Raw genomic sequence first — 20,770 nt, 5'->3', positions numbered from 1 at the left:
GTTGTTGGACTTGCGAGATAAGAAGCGACCTCATAGTCCAACTGGTGGCGCCAAGATGCAGATCCTCAAGTGCCTTTTCTGGCTGACGTGGTTTCACCTCTACCGTTTTGAGACACTCTGACCCCCAATTGGTCGAAGTTGGAAGGTTTTGACGGATGAAGAAAGGGCCAAGGGCGGGCTGCGCAGTGAGCGGTTGAATGCTACGGAGCAAAGGGGCGCCGAGTCCGGAGGTCGCGGGAGCACCGCCGAGCATGATTTGATGGTCTTGCCGGGTTGAGGGCGGGAAAATGCGTTGTGGCACTTGATCGGCAATGCAGAACACAAGCAGCGCTAAAGAGGTGGACGAATAATCGTCGTTGAAGGGGTTGGAATCGCGGCATGCAAAGTGCCTTTCCTTACGCAGAGAGCAAGCCTGCCGGAAGGTCCACCATGACTGTCAAAAGCCTCTAGCCTTCCCGTTCCACAAAAGCTGCCACTTTGCAAAGTGCTTGAAAGTCTTGTACGTAGTATTATTGCGAGGCGGAACAGTCCTGCGTTCCAATGGGAGAGCCGCAATTGGCATGTGAAACAAGGGCGCAGGATGTCGCTTGATTTGTGCATGAAGTTATGTACGTAGTATTCGACAACAGGTCCAGATCGACCGCTTCGCTGGGGTGGCCTGGTCCCTTTTCCGTAAATCTGGGACCTGGCTTGCAGACGCGGGTTTTAGCTTTGACACCTTTCCTGATGGTCTGGTGACGAGATGCCAGGGCAATTCCAACTCCGTTGCATTGCAGGAGATAGCAATTCCAAGCCTGGAGGGAAATCAAGTTTCTAGATGAACTTTATGCGTTGGAAGAATCATCCAGGTACGCGGCTGGCTTGAGTTGGTGGCATCTAGCAGTTGTTGTGGGACAACTTCCGTGCCCCGTTCCTGAATTCTGAGAGATCTGAGTCCAAGATAAAGTTTCAGTAAGCTCGGGGGACAATCCTCGCAGGCTTGAAGGGGATCATCACCTGATAGGGGAGCATCTCTGGCTTGAGACACAGAATCACCTCGTCTTTCTGTCAATTGGGTTACGAGAGCGGATCTTTGTTGAGCAAAGGCCAGCAACGTCGCAATTTCCAGGGCTTTGATGGAACGCACTAGATTGCTTGAGAAGGGCGCTATGACCCGAAGCGACGAACAAAGGGGTGACCGAGTCGGGGCCCAGCGACGATGGTACGAGTCCTCGGCTGAGCAGACGTTATATCAGGCCAAAGCCGAGCAGCGAAATAGTCCGGCACCAACGAGGGTAGCCCTTTGTGCCCACTCTCCCTGCGTTGAGACCGTCTTCGACTCTTCGCGATGCAATTCTTCGTCTGCAAATAGCGTACCTTAGCACTCGTAAACAACCCCGAAGCTCGGAGGCGGCCCCTGCGCCAGCAAGGCGACGGATATCCGAAAGTGGTCTGGGTGGGTGTCACCAAGTGGGCGATCTCTGTGTCGGTCAAAGCCAACTTGGCTGTAATGGCCAGGGTCAGGAGGGGGTGGCAGCCAGTGAGAACGGGCGAGAGAAGCGGTGGGTGAGGGTTGGAGGCCCCGGTCGCAGTTGGCCTTGGTGGGTTAGGTCAAAGTGCTTGACACGACAGCAGCGCGATCCAAAGGTGATCTAGTGATGCTGTTAGAAGAGACATTGCTAGGAGACGAGATGAAGAGATACCTCCTGAGCAGGTAGACGAGACGCAAGAGAGCCATTTGCCCGATCATCGCTCGTTGTTGGCCGAGTGGTCGATGATGCGCACCCAGCACCTTGGGATCATCGAACCTTGCTGGACGCGGACAGTGGAAAGGATACAAAGTTAACTCTGGCAGAGTCTTTGCTTCCGTGGCAGTAGCACAGAGTAGTCAAACACTGGGACTGGAGTCAATTAGCTAGATTTGATGCATTGCAAGCCACCAACCTCAAGACCCGTCTGCGAAAACTCTTTTCCCCTTTCTCTTCTGGGACTGTCAATGGGGACTGGAGACGGACAAGACACTAGCGGGCACCCAATGGGCGCCCAGTGGGTAAGCCGTGACTGCTAGGGGGCGCGATGCCGGTCGCCACTAACATCAAGTCGAGCCCGGGCGACGGACGAGATACTCATAGAAGCCTTTGACACCGGGGGCACAATAGCCCCGGTAGCCAACCAGCTTCTAGGCGGCGAACAACTTGCACAGGTCAAACAACCCCCCTCTCACCCCCCCCCGAAAAGGGTCCCTGGTGAACCCAAAGGATTGCGCCTTCGCTCTGGTGGGTGCTGCAGCTGTCCGATACCTGGGTGTTTCTTCGATTCCCTTGCTGGCGGCTGTCCCTCCCCCCCTCTCGACCCCTACCCACCGAGCCAGCTACCTAGTAAGATACCCTAGCTTGCTGCTTCTTTCCTGCCTACGGTTTCCCTGCTTCGCTTGTTCGCCCATCCTCATTGATTGCAGTCAAACTGCGCTAAACCTCTTCACCTCCTTGCATCTGATTGATCATCCTCCATTTCATCCCCGTTTTTCCAATCCATCCACTTCGATTCATCTTCAACCCCGACCACCATCATTTTTCCTCAATCCGCCCTTCCCCTTTGTACAATATTGTCATTTATTCTTTGCCCTGCCTGCGCCTGGAGGAACCTTAACCGCTGGGAGAGGGTCTCTTTCGTTCGAGATTGAGTCTCGAAGCGCATACTTTCCCTGTCCTGCTTCGCCCAGCAAGATCGTTGTGCCTGACTTCCACCCGCCGCCCGCCCAGCTCTCTGATCGACGCCCATTCTTCCCCATCTTGTCTTCGCCTGCGCTGATCACCTTCGGCTTCTTACCTACCACTCTCAGACTGCAAAGATCACTTCACAGCCTCCGTCACGTTCGTGTCACCAGCCTTCATTTTGACAAACCTCTCTAAGCTTGAAACGGAGGTGAGTGGTCCGAGGACCTGACGCGCAACAACGCTTCTTCTGTACATTTGGAAGCCGATTCTCAGATGCGCATTGTCTCTCGCATTGTCTGTGACAAGGACATTGACTAATTGCGTACAATATTAGTCGTTCCCCCGAAACGCTCGCTTTCGACCTTCTACCCTTCACTTCCAAAATCATCTCGGAGATTGTCAAACATGGGGTGCGGTGCAAGCAAGGAAGACACTGCCGGAAAGGCAAGAAACGATGAGATTGAGAATCAGCTCAAGAGGGACAAGATGGCCCAGCGCAACGAGATCAAAATGCTTTTACTTGGTACGCGAGAGCTGCCCGTTACTCTGGGCCCAGCTTGGTTCTAACCACTTTTCAGGCGCTGGTGAATCGGGAAAGTCCACAATCCTCAAGCAGATGAAGCTCATCCACGAGGGTGGTTATTCGCGTGATGAACGCGAATCGTTCAAGGAAATCATCTACTCCAACACCGTTCAGTCGATGCGTGTCATACTGGAGGCGATGGAGTCTCTCGAACTGCCTCTGGACGACCAACGAGCCGAGTACCATGTCCAGACAATCTTCATGCAGCCACCGCAGATAGAAGGGGACAGCTTGCCACCTGAAGTGGGCGCAGCCATCAAGGCCCTGTGGCAGGATGCTGGCGTTCAGGAGTGCTTTAAACGATCAAGAGAGTACCAGTTGAACGATTCGGCACGATAGTGAGTTTGGGGTTCTCGTTTTGTGCAGTCTCGTTTGCTGACTCCGTCCTCCAGCTATTTCGATTCCATAGACCGCATCGCCGCTCACGACTACCTTCCCAACGACCAAGATGTTCTTCGATCTCGAGTCAAAACCACTGGCATCACCGAGACCACCTTCATCATCCAGGACCTCACGTATCGCATGTTTGACGTCGGTGGACAACGATCTGAGCGAAAGAAGTGGATTCACTGCTTTGAAAACGTCACCACCATTCTCTTCTTGGTTGCTATTTCAGAATATGATCAGCTGCTCTTCGAAGATGAAACTGTCAACAGAATGCAAGAGGCGCTCACTCTGTTCGACAGCATCTGCAATTCCCGATGGTTCATTAAGACCAGTATCATCCTGTTCCTCAACAAAATCGACAGATTCAAGGAGAAGTTGCCCGTGAGCCCGATGCAAAATTACTTCCCTGATTACGAAGGTTGGTGCAGTCTGGCACACTGGAGCATTCATGTGCTGACAATTTACGCTCAGGTGGCCCTGACTATGCCGCTGCTTGTGACTATATCCTGAACCGGTTCGTGTCGCTCAATCAAGCAGAGACAAAGCAAATCTACACGCACTTTACCTGCGCCACCGACACCACACAAATAAGATTCGTGATGGGAGCGGTCAACGGTTAGCACCCTTTTGATCACATGAATTGTACATGTTCTAACTATTCCTAGACATCATCATCCAAGAGAACCTTCGGATGTGCGGTCTCATATGATGATCATTCGCATCGCTATGGCGTTTTCTCGTTACAGCTTCGATTTGCCCACGACTTGCATATACCACCGGCGTTATCAGGGGGGGACGGCTTTACCGACTATTTCTTCGATCAAAGTTTGGCAAAGAATTGCCAGTTCCACACTTCGAGCCAAAAGTGCGATTGACTTTCGAATTCCTCATTTCACTTCTTGGAGATGAGCAAACCCTCTTGTCCCATCCGGTGCCAGTCAAAGATGACGGAGTTCTCGGCGATCGAGGTACTTAGTTCTTCTTCGCTGTCTTTCAGCAGAGCGGCTTCCGTGCAGGTCGCGTGCATCATATTCCTGTACCCATGAGCCATGTACGGAGGGCCTTCCAAGGCGCCCAAGAAAGCGACTCTTTTTCCCACTCCCAGTTGAAGATTTTCCGGAGCAGCGACGGACGGACGACCAAAGGATATTGAGATTAAAGTGGTGTGGTTATGAAGAGGCAGGTGATGGAGGAGTTGCTTGAACTAGACTTTCGGACCCAAGAAATCGGGCATTGTATATCACTCTTTTTCCGAAAGAAGACATAGGCAAGCAGACGTGAATGACTGTAAATCTCTCAGAAATGGATTGGATTGGATATGCTCGACTCTTGCAGAGAATTGTGCTTTTCGATGGCCGCTCCAAGGCACATACGTCCCTTCACAGCAGCATCCAGCATCCAGCATCGAGAGGCCTGGCATCCTGCTTGATGTATCTTCTTGTAGGCCAACAGCTCATTCTGACGGTTCCTTTCGCCCGGTCGGTCTGGCTTTGGACTCGTGCTCTTCGGTTGCTTCAAGAATCAACCACAGTCCCGTTGCCTGGCACAGTCCTGTTGACCCAAAACGCGTCCATGATCCTTGCAGCCTGGCCCTGGATGGCGTAGCTGGTGTGCCCGTCGCCTTTTCTCACCAACACCACCGCCTTGTCATCGCCGTTTGGAGCAGCAGTCGTCAGCTGATCCTTCACGCCCTGCGCCCACACGTACGACGTCTCCGGGTCGTACTCGGCGTTGACCAGCAAGACCGATCCCGGCGGCAACTTGGCCACTTGCGAGGTATTCAGCGAGTGCGGTGGATTGGCGATCGGGACCGGCCAGTTGAAGCACCAGCTGCTGTACTGGAAGAACTGGTTCGCGCCGAGCGTATGGGGAGCCACGACGGAGCCGAGCTGCTGCAGCGCCTGGTGCTCGGGGAACAGACCGTGCTTGGCCGTCCAGTCGAGGCAGCCGATGGCGATGCCGGAGAAGGCGTCGTTGGAGACGCCCGTCTGCACGGCGTTGGACAGCAACGTCGCGTTGCCGGCCAGCGACTGGTTGAGCGCGACGCCCAAGGTCGGCCAGCCCGTGAGACGCGGATCGGACAGGTACGCGCCCTCAGCGTTGAAGATCATGTCGTATCCCGTCACGCTGGGCTGGCAGGTCCCCGCGAGAGGAGTGTCTGATGTGTTCAAGCAGCCCGGGGCCAGAATGGAAGCCGTGTTGGCTTGGGCGACGAGGCGGTCGAACACCTGCGGGACGTCGTCCCGTCCGTGCAGGGCGCACGAGGTGTTTGCCTGACACCACTGGAACCAGCGGTTCAGCTCAGCCTCATACGTCGTCGCGAGGGTCGCCTCTGCCACGGTCTCGGAGAGGCTGTGGTCCACCACGCCGTCCAGGACCAGAGCCCGGACATTTTCAGGATACAGCTCCGCGTACGCCGCCCCCAACTGCGACCCGTACGAATTGCCGAACCAGTTCATCTTGCCCTGGTCGAGGGCCAGCCGGATGGCCTCCAGGTCGTGCGCGGCCGAGGTGGTGTCGACGTGGCGGAGCAGGGCCCCCGTCCGGTTGAGACAGCTGTGGCCAAAGGCGTGATTCCAGTCGGCCAGGTCCTGGAACGAGGCGGCGTCGTCGACGAAGAGCTGCGGCATCTGGTTGTAGATCGCCGGGTCGCACTGAACGGGCGTGCTCTGACCCACGCCGCGAGGGTCCGGGCATATGATGTCGAAGTGCTCGTACAGGGCGGCGCTGAAGTACTCGAGCTGGCCCGCCCCGATCAGTTGACATGTTATGCTCGCCGTCACGCCGGGGCCGCCGGGATTCCAGAGCAGACTGCCGATCTTCGTCCCCGAGTTGGCGGTCGAGGTGGATTGGATCTTGGTCATGAAGAGGCTGATTTGGGCCCCGTCGGGCTCAGACCAGTCAAGCGGCACTTGCATGGTCCCGCATTGGAGGTTCGGGAGGTTGATCTCGGTGCAGTTGGACCATTCGATCGAGTATTTGGGTGTGGCTCTGGCGGAGGAGGGTGCTGCAAGTGTCCCGGCCGCGGTCAGGGCGAGCAGCATCACGAGTGGAAGCATACTGGGCGAGGAGAGCAGGAGATCTATCTGAGGGAATCAAGGCTCGTTGAACGACAAGAAAAGAAGGGGAGCAGGAGATCTCTGGCCTCGTCTGGGAGGGAAAACAGGGACTTTGATACTCCAGAGGGCGAGACCAGCCTTTTATGTACTCGGTACCATCCCTCCAAACTGTGACTGGGGAGCAAATATATCGGGAGAGACATCGTTCTCCCTGTCTTCTACAAGACCAGCCGGGGGTGCCGTTGGCAGAAGCACTCATCCCATGGATTACATATAAGCCGGCGCGGTAGGGAATCCAACTACATGGGGATGAAGTAGTCGATACCTGGCGAAGCAATCACTGCAGGACCGGTGCTAATGGACAGGCCGGCGACAAGGGCCAGCACTATCAAGACCGGGTGATGACTGTACAGGACTTTTCCCCGATTCTGCACTTGAGACGTAGATACAAAACTTGCTCCCATGCCATATAGCTAGCCTCGAGCTTCAGGCCCTCCTCCGCCTCCGCTTTGAATACCGCGGTCGACCCGCTGGTTGGACTACTCGTACACCTTACTGGTTTTGTGATCAGCGATGCAGATCAACGGGATGGTCGGGGAGGCCAGCGGCATGGGGGCTGGAATTGGCAATGGGCTCTTTCACCCGAGGAGCGACTATTATTTGTCAGTAGGGTCATTTCTGGGACCTAGTTCTCTTATGCGAGAGAGCATTATCGTATCAATACTCCATTCCACATGGGAGAAGTAGCAGGCCATATGTTTAGGATCATGCATCAAGAGACAGATGGATGGATTTTGTCTTGAGCTGGGCACCACTAGGCCCCGCTTCACAGCAATGTGTGGATTGGGGGATGGCTGTCAGGGATTCGAGGTATGTGCTAGCAGTATTCCGTGCCGACTGTCTATACAAGACAAGAGAGAGAGCAAGCCGCTCAATTCCCTTGCGGCACCCCCGTCTCCTCCATCGCCCTCAACTCGGCCTTTCTCCTGTCTCTGCGTGCAATGATGAACCACGACGTGAGCACCGACGCGATGGACACGACCAGAATGCTCAGGCAGATGACATAGGACCTGTGGTACGTTGGCCCAAACACCGTCGAGTACACGTGCGGCCCGACGATGCCGCTCCACTGCGCACAGGCGTTGGTCAACCCGATCCCGATCCCCGCAGCGACGGTGCCCTCGAGCGCGCGGATGCGCTCAGGCCAGATGACCGGGTACGCGGAGCCGGCACACGACACGGCCACGATCAGAGCGATGTACTTGACCGTCGCGCTGTGGACGGTGACGAGAATGATGTAGCACACGATCGTGGTGCTTTCAACTGGACACAATGAGTCAGTACAGACAGGAAAGCTGGGGTTTGTGGGTAGAAGATTTATCTCTCACTTGCGACGGCGCAGGTCCATGGCCGGATCCATTTCCGATGAATCAGATAGCCCGCGGTGTTGAGGAAGAAGAAGCAGCAAACATAGGGTGGCTGTTTTGAACAGGTCAGTGACTTCTGCGTCTGTTGGGAAAGGATGACATTTGGGGTGGGGGGGGGGGGGGAGATCGTACGATATTCATCAGTTGCGAGTTGGCAGTCCCGGTGAAGCCGAGCTGATAGATCACAGTCGGCAAGGCGTACGAGACACCAAAGCCACCTATCCCATGGGCAATCCAATACATCCCAAACGTGTAGACGGTAGGGTCCCGGAAGAGCTGTTTGAGAGAACCCCAGTCCCAGTTGTGGCGTTTGCCCGAGGGCGCTGTGGACGCCAGACGCCGCTCGATGAACAGCTTCTCCTTCTCGCTCAACATCCGTGCTGTGTGGGGGTAGTCCGGCAGTCCGAAGAGAGCGACAAAGGCGAGGATGATTGCCGGCAGTCCTTCCAGCAGAAAGAGCCACCTCCATCCCGGAAGGCCTCCGAGCCCGTCCATGAAGCTAATGGCGTAGGCCAGAAGCCCGCTCAACGCACTGGAAAGTTGGCCCACTGAATAGAAGAAGGCGATGCGCCACGGCAGTTCGGTCGGTCGATACCAGAAGTCCATGTGGTACAGCACGGCTGGATAGAATCCGGCCTCAGCCATGCCGATCGCGAAGCGCGCACACATCATGCCCGAGAAGCTCTCGACCGCGGCCACGGAACAGGCGCAGATACCCCAGCTCAGGATCAGCACAAACATCCAGATGCGAGGGCGGAACGTCTTGAGGAGGACCGTGTTGGTGGGCTCAAAGATCATGTAGCTGTAGGAGAAGATGGAGAGGGTCCACGCCCACTGAGAAGGGTCGAGATGGAGCTGCTTCTTGATGCCGGTGCCATGTTCGAGGTTGATGATGGCGGCGTTGGAGTAGTTGGACGAGTCGATGACCCGGAAAATATAGACCAAGGAATAGAACCCCACGAGCCAGAGGTCGACCTTGCGCAAGACCTTCTTCTCAAAAGCCTTGTCCCCTTCTTCGAGCACGATGTCGCTCTCACTGGGAGGTGATTCAGCGACAATGTGAGTGAATGTATCACCCAGGCTCTTCTCAGCTGCCATCTTCGACTTCTGATGGCAGAAGGAGATGTAGAGATGAAGTCGTACCAACTCTACCTCTTGAAGACCATACGCAGGACGACTTATAAATAAGGAGCTGAAAACTTCATCAAACCATTCGGTATAGACCGGTCTCGGTCACTGTCCTTTATCACGACATGAGCTCTTCTGAAGACGTCAACATCTCCTGGTGCTCCGCGCTGCTGGAATCGTTGTCCATAGCCGTACCAAACCTACCATACGCGTTTTTGCATCACCCATTGGCAGTCCATTTCGCCACGATAAGGGCGATGGCGACATACCTCTCGATGTTGAGTCGCTGGAAGCCTGGAACAGTCAGGACGGACATGCCCATCTGATAACATACCTTCCCCTCACTGCTTTAGCAGAATGTATTTGTATCTTCCGACTGTCTATTGGAGACACATAGGGTGTCGGAGGGTTGGGAGTCGGAGAAGGGAGAGAGCACGTCGCCTTAGTACAAAAGCACGCAATCTGCACGTATATTTGGTTAGTAATTGGACGGGAAAGGTACATCGAGAGTACGTACCAAAAGGAATGAGAAGAAGCGAGATAACAACCCCGCAATCCTTCAGCCAGGTATATGTCTGTTAGCATTCCCTGTGCTCGGTCAGGCTCTTTGTAGGATATCTGTCTCTGTCGCTTTGTCTGACCACGCCCTGCATATTTTTTTTTAGCCCAGAAATCGGCACGTCCGTATATTGAGCAAAATGGCCCCATCGGCAATCGAGGAACCGGCAAGTCAGACCGACGTTTCCAAGCACGTCCTTGTGAAACCATGGGTCCGGCCGGCCGAGACGACGGAGAAGCTCGATTGGGCGCCGCTGACGACGATTGACCTGTCTCGCTTCGACGAGCCCGGTGGCAAGCAGGAGCTTGCTAAGCAGCTTTATGACGCCCTGACCAGAGTTGGGTTCTGGGTCGTGACCAACTCCGGCATTGATGACAAGAAAGTCCTTCGTCAGTTCAGCATTGGGAACACGTTCTTCAAGCAGCCCTTGGAGGAGAAGCGTTTCTTCCCCTGTAACTTTGCTGCAGGCGAGTATTTTGGGTATCGCGAAAACTCGCGATGGATTGGTGACACGGGTGTCAAAGAAAACATTGAAATGGTAAATTGATTACCTGAGCTTTCTGGCCCGGACTCGAACTTACTGAACGACAGCTCAATATTCCCAAGGACATCCCAGCACTGGCTGATGTCCCCAAACACGCAATCACCCAGGAATATTGGGAGGAGATCCGGACCTTCCATCGTGAACTCTGGGAGAAGGTCATTCGCAAGCTCTTTGCGCTGATCTCGATCATCTTGGAACTGCCGGAAAACTATCTGGCAGACGCTCACGCTTATGATGAAGTATCGGACGACCATCTCCGGTACATGATCTATAACGTCCGAACCCAGGAGGAATGGGACAAGGCCCAGGCTTACTCCAAGGGCGGCCATACCGACTTTGGCAGTTTGACCCTGCTGTTCTCGCAGCATATTGCTGGGCTGCAGATCCGAACCCCAGAAGGAGACTGGAAATGGGTCAAGCCTGTCGAAGGGGGCATCACCTGCAATGCTGCCGACACCCTGACGTTCCTAACCAATGGTGAGTATTCTGACGGGACTTCACTCCTGAATGACGGCTCCACTGACCTTATGGTAGGCTTCATCAAGTCGACGATCCACCGGGTCGTTACACCGCCCAAGGATCAGTTGAACACCCCTCGTCTCGGGTTGCTGTATTTTAGTCGTCCAGGAGACAAGACGCTGATGAAGACGGTACCGTCTCCTCTCCTGGACCGCCTTGGCCTTCTCTCCGAGGAGGATAAGGATGCAAATAAGCCTGCGCCCACGGGAACCGAGTATGTTCGAGCGCGGGTCAAGGATGTCCATCATAAGACCGTGATTGACAAGCGCGAGGGCACCGCTTTTGAGTACCAGGGCTTGAAAGTGCAGAACTATTATGAATAGTTGTCATCCATAGAGCATGCATCAGTTCTGACCAAGGTCGATGCTATCAACTGCAACCTGCATTTGTCTCGGACAGGGTATTCTGCATCTGGCAATTCCAAGTCTTCCCTGTCCTCTGTTCTGCATGACAGGGCTGCATAAAGTGACGGACACAGGCTTGAGAGACGATCAATCATCGGGTGCCCGGAACTAGTCGAAGAAGCGAGGAGGGTTTGTTCTGCGGGGTTAATGGTCGTTGGGATAATAGTACGTTATGAACCTATACCTTGGTACCGAGCCTAGGTGCAAAGTATACAGCACAAGGAGTGGGGGATTTATTTCTTAGCAAGGCTTCTAAGTGGCTGTAAATCCCCATTAGTCTCGCTTAGCAGTTGCCAAGCCTACTAGTTAACGACCCAACCGGAAAAAGAAAATTCCTTCCTTCCAGTCCCGAGCCCCGGGCTCCGAGCCCCTCGTCACTTGTTTATAATTTTTTCCCTGGATGCAGGTGTTTCCAACATTCGCCTCCCTCTCGACTAGACCGACCTCAGATCTACTTGTATTGCTGAGTCAAGAAGAGAATGGCTGGATTGCTGTTTCATCATTTATGAGATCACTCTTTCCTCCGCGATCCGAGGGCAAGTCGTCTAGCACGTTGTTGTCGTATGCTCTCAACAAGGTCCGGTGACTCCCGCATTCTACCCGAACGGCTGGGCATGTCCTCTGCGCCGATATTTCCATTCTTCCAGGTGCTTGTCTAGATTACTATTTTCTCTTACGCGCATCTTTCTTGCTTCTCTCGTTTCATCTCGTGACATTTTTCTTTACCTGCTGACCAATACCAATTTGGTCTCGTGTGCTATTTATCGTTCATAGCCTGCGGGCTCCTTGTGGCAATTCAACTCTTTTGAAAACCACGACTCACTGTTCCGAACACGGACGAGTAAACAAGCCTATCCTGCAAGGCATTGTCTCGCCGAGCAGCAGATCCAACAGCCTTGCGCTCAGAGAGCCGCTACCCTCTAGTAAACCCCGAGCGTCCTCGGCAGCACCATGCTTCCTCCGATCCCCCGCGTCGAAGACTATGGCATCTCGCCAGAAAGAGGCTTCCTTCCCTCAGAACTGCCGCTGCATTGTCTGCCACATCCCGTCTACGATCGCTGGGAGCGGATCATCAACAACTTCCAGTCGCTGTTGCTGTCAAAAAGATTAAGGGCTGTCATCGACAAATTACCCGTCATCCCCGCAGTTCACCTAGAGACCGAGGCCGAGTGGCGCAGAGCATATACTGTTTTGACATTTTTGGCACATGGCTACATCTGGGGCGGAGACAAACCTTCAGAGGCAAGTCTACACCTGGCGTCGCCAAAGGAGACAGATACTGACTAGAGTCAACAGCGATTGCCACCATCCATCACCTACCCTCTCCTACAAGTCTCCGACTACCTTGAACTCCCTCCCGTCGCCACCTACGCCGGGCTTTGTCTGTGGAATTGGAAACCGCTTTTCCTTTCCGACAGCCTCGTATTGGAAAATCTCTCCACTTTGATCACCTTCACAGGTTCGCTGGACGAACAATGGTTCTATTTGGTCAGTGTGGCTATGGAGGCAAAAGGAGGCCCTTCAATACCCCTCATGTTGAACGCGATGCAAGCTGCCCGAGACAATGATGTGGAAACAGTGACAAAGTGTCTCCAGTCATTTGCCCAGACGCTGGACGAACTGGGCACGCTGCTGGTGAGGATGTACGACAGCTGCGATCCTCACGTTTTCTATCACCGAATACGACCCTTCCTGGCCGGAAGCAAAAACATGAAAGACGCTGGCCTACCCCACGGCGTGTTTTACGACGATGGTAGCAAACAGTCAAGATGGCGGCAGTATGGTGGCGGATCCAATGCCCAAAGCAGCATGATCCAATTCTTCGACATTGTCCTCGGGGTCGAGCACAGACCTACTGGGTCTAAAAAGGATGAGACCTCGGAATCGGAAGCCGAGCCGGGAGCAGCCCCAAAGGTGCGCCATAACTTCATCCACGAGATGAGACAGTATATGCCTGGCCCTCATCGGAGGTTCCTTCAAGCAGTGGAAGGAGTCGCCAATATTCGGGATTTTGTCGAGTGCCACAATTCGAATCAACAGCTGACCGTCTCATATGATGCGTGTCTCGCCATGCTGCGAGCTCTTCGAGACAAGCATATCCAGATGGTGTCGAGGTACATCATCGTCAAGAGCCGAGAATCCAGGAGCATGTCGAGGACACGGAGAGAGAGCAGTCCTGATCCGATCCCTCGGGGTGGCACGGGAATTGCGTCAATCCGCTATGGCCGGCCTGACGAAGCAGGAACTGCGCAGAGAAAGAAGAAGATGCGTGGGACTGGTGGAACCGCGTTGATCCCGTTCTTAAAGCAGGCGAGAGACGAGACTGGTGAGCCAGCAATCGATGCCTGGGCCCGCAAACTCCTCATGGGAGGCCGCCGCACAGAAGCCGACGCTGAGATTGCATTCGAGGATAGAATCACTCGCGCCGAGAATCTGGATGCAGATGAACCGCAGATTGTGGGGATGGCTGGTGCTTGGGACCTGGAGGACGCAGGTGGTGGTCTTTGCGCTTATTGAACTGCGGCTTGCGCAAGTATTCTTGGGCTTGTATGTACATACTGATACATGGTGGGGCATTCAACGTGCACTACAGATACAGCGCTCGGACCGGAGGTATTTTGCTGAGGCAGCTAAAGTGGCACATATCACACCACGGGCTGCTTGAATACTCTCCCTACTCCAGACATGGGAAAAGGGGCTATCAACACGTGATTCAGTGCACGTGATACTGACTTTGGTCCGAAGATTTGCCGGACCAACTTCAACTTTCACCTTCATCTCCAACCAGTGCTAACTCGACATCAATGTCACAGCCTCTTTCAACAGGTGCGAAAACCCCATGAATGCTCAGACGCTCATATTCCAGAATAGCCACTTGTCCAGTGTGAGAGATAGGAAATGTGGTTTGTTCCAAGCTGTCGTGATGGGCATTCAACAGCTCTTGTACATTCCTAGTCAGTAACGCTTTCCTTTCATTGTGCTCTGTCAGAAATAAGGTAATGAAAGGTCTACTGCCGCCAGCATTGCGGAGGGTTCATGGGCTTGCAAGATGGTAATATACATTCTATACCTTGTTATTTTGCAGGAGAGCTTTGCAGTATGTTGGGGAGCCCGGTAGGTTGAGTTCCGGACATCAATCGCAAAACGAAGAATCCACCAACTTACACCCGGTAGAATCACGGTACCCGCTGGCTACAATGATCCGAGTTGGGACAGAATGCAAGCCGAAGATGCTTTGCAAGGTATATAGGCCGCAGACCCCATGGGCTCCAAAGTCGAATCGATATGTTCTTTGTCCTGACCGAAGCGACAAGTACGCAAAGCCTGACTCACTGTGCTCGGCTGAATCGGATATTCATTATTTCTCCCAATATTCGCCGACATATGGCAGCCGGTGGGAGGAGGCTGGTCGCGCCTCAATTCACTGCTATCTTTGTCCCTGCCGTTTGAAGAGGGCTGGGTGGCCAAATAGGTCTGGCAGAATGGCTCAATAGCTCGTTTTCCTATTGTCTTCGACCAGATGTGATGTGGTGGTTCTGCCACACCCTCGCCGACGAGGTGACTACCATCGGGTGAGAAGATTGTTCAATTCTGTTTTCAAACATCACTGTCCTCACCAACCTCTTTTGTTCCCATCTCATCCTCGATCTTTCATCTTCCGAGTTCCAACTTTCACCCAGTATCCCACGCTTCCCCTGTATCATTATCCTGTACTATCTTTTTTCTCTGCGTATGGTCGGACTACAAACAGTTCCATCCATAATCATCTCCACATGGCACTTTCGAAGATGAAACGGAGGCAACCTGACAACTCCAATGATTTCGCCTTCGACCCTCCACCGGCTGTTTCTTCGAGTACAACCCTGGGACCAAACCTTTATATACCCTCAACCGGCCTGGACACAGCTCAGGGGTCAGCTGGACATGCCTCAAACAACCGAATCTCATACCTCGCTGACATGGCCGCCCCGTTTGTATCCGGTAACCCGTCACAAGCGTACCGGCCTGCCGAGGAAATTGACGCTGACGGTACGAATGGTGTGACCAACGGCACAATGGGAGATATCTTTGGTTCCTTGGACACCGATCCAGGTCCGAACAGCATCTTGGCCCAACCGAGCGACGAGGAGTTGGCAAGGTTGTTGCGAGCGTACATCGAAAGAGGTCCAAGCCCTACTCAAGGCTGTGACGAGGATTGGTCCGCCATGGCTGCAACTTCGACCCCTGTCAACGAACCGACTGGCAACTCTGGGACCGATGTGGCTCGCTCCCCGGGTGTCGCTGCTGCTACTACTACGAACATCACGACGACCCCAGAAAGCAATGTCTCTGTTGCACCGTCAACCTCGCCTGCCACGCCTGGCTCCGCTTCGCGCAAGCTGATTGAGACCATGTCCAACTCTCCGATTGAGATACCAAGAACATCACAATTTGCCAACTTCCATCCTGCCAGCCCCACGCCGAAAAAGAAATCTGAAAAAGAGAAGAGACGGAATGGTGGCCAAGCTTCCACGGGCACAGAGGGACTGTCGCAGTCTTCACCTGTTCGGCAGCCTACACCGGCAAAGCGTAAACTGGGTAGCCCCTTCAAGATGCCTGGTCTTCCTGCTTCGTCACCGGCGAAACGGATTCCGACTGACAATATCTCGATGGGTACCCTATACTCCGCGAGTCCAGCGGTTAGCCAGAGCCTTCCCATGGACAACATATCTCCTGGGATGACGGCCGTTCCCGGCTACTCCTCGCTCACAAACAGCCAGATGCAGACCATGGCCGGTCAAAGAATCCGCATCATGTCTGCGAGTTATAAGTCACCACCAAATTTACCGGGTTTCACAAACGAACTGTTGAGCAGCGGTGGCAGCAGCGGCAGCTTCCTCGATGCCGATATCGCAGCTGCAGAGCCACGATCCGCAAAGCGTGCTCGTACAGACACGTTCGGCGCCCGCACCATGTTTACGAACGTTGCGCGGGAGGAACAGATGCATCATCAGACCTACTTCCCACACATTCCACGTGGAACCGAACCTTCCGGATTGTCTTTAGCACACCATTTCAACGACCATATCGTACAAGACTTCAAATGGCTTGAACGAGATCGCAGCGATCCAGAGCCACCACCATCTGCGGTTGCCCGCACCACTGGGTACGAGTTCCCTATTCCGTTGCCGAGTGGTACGGTGATGTCGATCAAGGCAGAGGCAGAGGCAGAGGCAGAGGCAGAGGCAGAGGAGGATGTAATGGTTGGGCAGAAGCGCAAGGCAGTGCACATGAGTCAAGGGGAGATTGAAGCCGACGACATCCAGGATCCATACATGCTGGCCAACCCGGGTATTGCCCACCCTGAACCGCAATACCTTGGTATGTTTATTCCACACAACCATGGTCAATCCATGTCGTCGTACATGCAAGGTCAAGATAGAATGCTGCCGCAAGGCCAGCTTCAATCTCCTCCGCAAATCCAGGCCTTTGGTCAAAGTCACCCACAGTATGGACAGGCTCAGAGACAAAGCCGATTCCCTCAAGCGTTTTCGAACTCTCGCGCGTCGAACTCGCAAGGGCAGCAGCAGCGGCCGCCACAAGGCCAACGAGGAATTCCACACCGCCCAATCGACGCGCACCAGCAGATGTTCAGGTCCAGCCCAAGCGCGGCCATGGCAAGAGCAGCGGGCACTCCGACTCCTGCACCTCGGCGGCGCTCCACCGTTTCGAAAGCAGGTCAAAAGAGTTCTCCTCGCTCTGATACGCCACGCAGAAATGTGCAGACACCCAATCGTCGGTCCTTCCAGACCCCCAACAACAACCCGACCCAGAACCCGTCTTTCTCGCAGACTCCGAACCAGACGCCACTAGACGAGACACCGGCCGTGCTGCGATTGCATCTGCCCACGCCGAAGCAGCCTATCTCTACCGGCTCTTGTCCAAACACCATATCCGAGACTCTCGCGGAAACGAACCGTCGCACGGAAGCCGAGCTTCGTTCTCTCGGCGCAGATGTGGTGGATTACGATCCGAACATGAACTGGGACGATACGGCGGACGCTTCATTTGGGGGTCTCTTTGGAGGCATCGATCTTCTCGCGCCTGCCGACAGGACATTCAGTGACATGATGGGGCTGGACATGATGACCATGCCGCAGGACGCGAGTGAGAACGTCACTGGACTTGGAAACACGTTTTTGACCACGGCAGTCAGCACGGGTGAGCATGCAGGGGGACTCATGATGACGCTGCCCAGCAACAGCGACCTCGACGCGACTGAGGTACCTGCAAACGCTGCAACACATGGGATCGCAGCAAATTTCGAGACAGGAACAATGTCTACCACCACCACCGCCGCCGACCTGGGCTTTGCGTGTGACTGGCCAAACGCGTTTGAAGAGGGCAAAGATTTCGACCCAATGGATTTCGGGTTCTAAACCGCTGCGAAGCCAGCGCTGTACAAGGGTGGCGATGTGGCTGGAATTCTGTGTACTTCTGCGTCTGCGTTGTGTCTGCCCGTGTCGTGTCGTCGGGGAGGATGTGGTATGGTGTGGCGTCGCATGATATGGCATGATAATAAGGGGGGGGGGGGGGGGAATAGGACCCGAGAACGAAGACCGAAATTGAACCCGAACACGCGACACCTGATTAACCATGAGCTGCAGATGAATTAGGGGTTCCGCAACTGTCCTCGAGCGGAACACGGCTTGCTTCCACGCACGCACGGACAAGAACTGGATGCAGGAGATTCATCGATGTTGACGAGGACTGAGCTTCAAAGCAATAGCTTTCAAGGGGGGCGTGATTGACGGCGCCACATTCCACGCGCAGAGCAGGCCTGGAAGACGGGCAGAGAAGCCGGAACAGAGGGGCGAGAGTGACTTCATGGCACTTTCTTCAAGTGTGCATGCCGCTGAATGGGAATTTGGAAAGCAAGGGATGCGGACGGACTGCGGAGAGCGAGGCCACAGCCGCAGCAGCAGCAGTAGCAAGAGCAGCAGCAATACTTGTGATGGTGGCAATACAGGATCCAGGTCAGGAGGGACAAGGACATGGAGACGGCAACTCGAGAAACGAGGCTGGAGATGGAGATGAAGGAGAGGTATCATTCCCACCTGTATCATCAAGTCAAATCAATGAGAAAATAGTACGAACCCAACGTACACACTTTTGGGGCTTGTCTCCCGGGACGCAACTGCGAGCGCAAGTTCGTACAAACGTAAGTTGGCTTAATACTCGATGGAATCTCTCCCACTACTAATTAAATTTCGCTAGTACCTCTTTTGGGTATACTCCGTACTCGCACTTATTACGTCCCCGAGATGGTCTCTAGGCGAGTAGTTCTCCGTCCCTCCACTGAGTAGGTAGCAAGTTTAACGACCTAGTCTATGCAAATACGTGTTTAAGGGGCGCGCGTCCTTCTCTTTCCCAGTTCTGTTCCCATTTCTTCTTCTTCTTCTTCTTCTTCTTCTGCTGCTGCTGCTGCTGCTAGAGGCCCCCGAGAAAGGGTACCAAAGGGAGTATCAATCTAGATAGCGAGTCGTTCCTGGCAGTCGAAAAGTGTAGTATCTAGCCATTCGAGTCCGAGTCTAATCCTCCTCCCCCGGTTTCTCAGTCAAAGTGCGGGGCGTTCGTTGCCCATGTCGAGACAAACGCCTGAGGAGGCAGGAAGTAAAGAGACCTGAAACTCTCCACCATAATGTACACCCGTGAAGCCAAGTATAGCGGGGCAAGCACTGCCACGCTCCACCTGGACATCTTGTCGGTGCGTTGAAGAAGGACGCTCTCCAGCAGAACGAGCAGCGCGCTGATGGTGGGCGCAATGGCTACCGTCAAGGCCGACATTCTCCATAGGAGTTGCTCCACACTGGTAGGAAACTCCAGACCCCACGCGAACAAGTGAATGCCTCCAAAGGCGGTAATGGACAAGATGCTGGAAAGAACCATGAGTCTGTCGATGTGTTTCTTCTCAAATCGGCCGTCGACCACCTGGTGGACCACGCTTTCGGGTATGTAGTAGCGTCGGGTCTGGAGGAAACTGATGGGCGCTGCCCTGGCGATGGTTGCAAAAGTGGCTGGCGACACAGTGGTGCTAGTGTCGAAATAAAAGGGAATACCAACGTCCTTGGGCTTTGGCCACTCCGCCATGTAGATGATGAAGGCACAGGATGAGAACGCGACGGTGCTGATTTCAAGAGGGGTGGAAGGGATGTCGGCAATTCGGCGCGAAATGAGGTGAATGGCGAGCCAAAGTACTTGGATCAATGCCAGTAGCCGCATCAGGCCGTCACTTTTGCTCTTGTCCTGGATCTCATTCGACTCGATGGATGGCAGCTTTCGAATAACGCCGCACCTTCTCGCTAGGGCCAGCTGTTTAGAATCAAGAATCCAGATGTTGCCGTGCAGCGGCGCAATATGCTTGGCCTTGTACTTTTCGGTGCTTCGCCAGAGGCCGTGTGTGTCCGGGCGGGCATTGATAGCGAGAGCCAGGTGTGGCTTGAATGGTGCCCAGGGAATCTCGCCTAACGCTGCGAGGTGTTGTTCTTGATTTCTCTGGAATTCCTTTATAAAATAAGGCATCTGTTCGATTTGTGGTGGAGACTGCAAAACCCTGGTTTCGGCATCAGCCGGACTAGAAGATGTCGAACATGAAGAGATCCTTTCAGGCTGAATCACTGACTCCGCGACCGTGGGTGATATTCCGCGATTGCGTTCCTCAACCACATTAGTCGCTTCCTTGGTAGAGGCAAGGCCTCCGGGAACAGATGACTGCTGGCACTGCCCCCCTGAAACACCTCGGTCACCGGGGTCCGAAAAGCGAATCGCTATGCCTCCCATGTTTGCCAGTGTTGTATGTGTGAGCGACCAGGGCACATCATCGGCATCTGCCAGCTCTTTCAGGTGCTGGTTGTTCACCCAGGAAGCAAATAAATTGGTGGTGGAGATGCCGACGAGGTATTCAGGGAATGCAAGCATTACACCCATCCAGCTTATTTTGCGTCCAAAGAAATAGAATTCCTTTCTAAGGACTTGAAGCTTCGACTTCGGCTTGATATCTGGGGGAACTGTAAGGTGGAGAACCGACCAAGTCGAGATAATGATGATGCTTGTACAGCTCCAGATGATGTCCATCGTCGAACGGATATTTGGGCCTCTGACAAACCCACTGGGCGAAGTGCTCGGAAACGTGCAATTTGGCAGAAAATCAATCATCCTTGGGATCGCTGTTTCTTTTTCCAGAGTGACAAACAACCGTGTTCTGTAGATGCTAAGATAGTCATGCCCAACACAGAGACGGCAAGCTGTGCTGGGCGATCTAGCAAATATACATACATTTAGCATTCGAAGCCGAGCATCGCAGCCAGAAAATCACAGCTGTGTCTCTGAAAGGCTGCTAATTCTGGCTGCAACTCTTGTTGTGGGCAAGAACACTCTATCGACGCCCTCTTTGGCGTAATGGCCTAATTATAGAGGCCCGTATA

General features: G+C 54.0%; 4 protein-coding genes across 4 annotated transcripts; 2 read left to right on the top strand and 2 right to left on the bottom strand.

Annotated features, from left to right (window-relative positions):
- Positions 1-2,354: 2,354 nt before the first annotated feature.
- On the top strand, positions 2,355-5,131 carry PV07_12191 (guanine nucleotide-binding protein subunit alpha). The gene is made up of 6 exons (XM_016399694.1): positions 2,355-2,904; positions 3,031-3,219; positions 3,275-3,617; positions 3,672-4,084; positions 4,138-4,281; positions 4,332-5,131. The coding sequence occupies exons 2-6, from the start codon at positions 3,102-3,104 to the stop codon at positions 4,373-4,375; spliced, it is 1,062 nt and encodes a 353-aa protein (XP_016242506.1). The 5' UTR covers positions 2,355-2,904; positions 3,031-3,101; the 3' UTR covers positions 4,376-5,131.
- Positions 5,132-5,180: 49 nt separating this feature from the next.
- Positions 5,181-6,725, bottom strand: PV07_12190 (uncharacterized protein; the record flags this gene model as incomplete). Its single annotated transcript, XM_016399693.1, has 1 exon — positions 5,181-6,725. The coding sequence occupies one exon, from the start codon at positions 6,723-6,725 to the stop codon at positions 5,181-5,183; it is 1,545 nt and encodes a 514-aa protein (XP_016242505.1).
- Positions 6,726-11,819: 5,094 nt separating this feature from the next.
- Positions 11,820-14,477, top strand: PV07_12189 (uncharacterized protein). Its single transcript, XM_016399692.1, has 2 exons — positions 11,820-12,548; positions 12,603-14,477. Exons 1-2 carry the CDS (start codon positions 12,258-12,260, stop codon positions 13,821-13,823), a joined length of 1,512 nt encoding a protein of 503 aa, XP_016242504.1. The 5' UTR covers positions 11,820-12,257; the 3' UTR covers positions 13,824-14,477.
- Positions 14,478-18,899: 4,422 nt separating this feature from the next.
- Positions 18,900-20,501, bottom strand: PV07_12188 (uncharacterized protein; the record flags this gene model as incomplete). Its single annotated transcript, XM_016399691.1, has 2 exons — positions 18,900-19,899; positions 19,969-20,501. 2 exons carry the CDS (start codon positions 20,499-20,501, stop codon positions 18,900-18,902), a joined length of 1,533 nt encoding a protein of 510 aa, XP_016242503.1.
- Between the last annotated feature and the right edge of the window lie 269 nt (positions 20,502-20,770).

This window comes from Cladophialophora immunda (genome assembly GCF_000835495.1).
Source record: "Cladophialophora immunda strain CBS 83496 unplaced genomic scaffold supercont1.8, whole genome shotgun sequence".
NCBI lineage: Eukaryota > Fungi > Ascomycota > Eurotiomycetes > Chaetothyriales > Herpotrichiellaceae > Cladophialophora > Cladophialophora immunda.
Note: the sequence above shows the minus strand (reverse complement) of the source record. Positions and strands in the feature narration are given on the sequence as shown.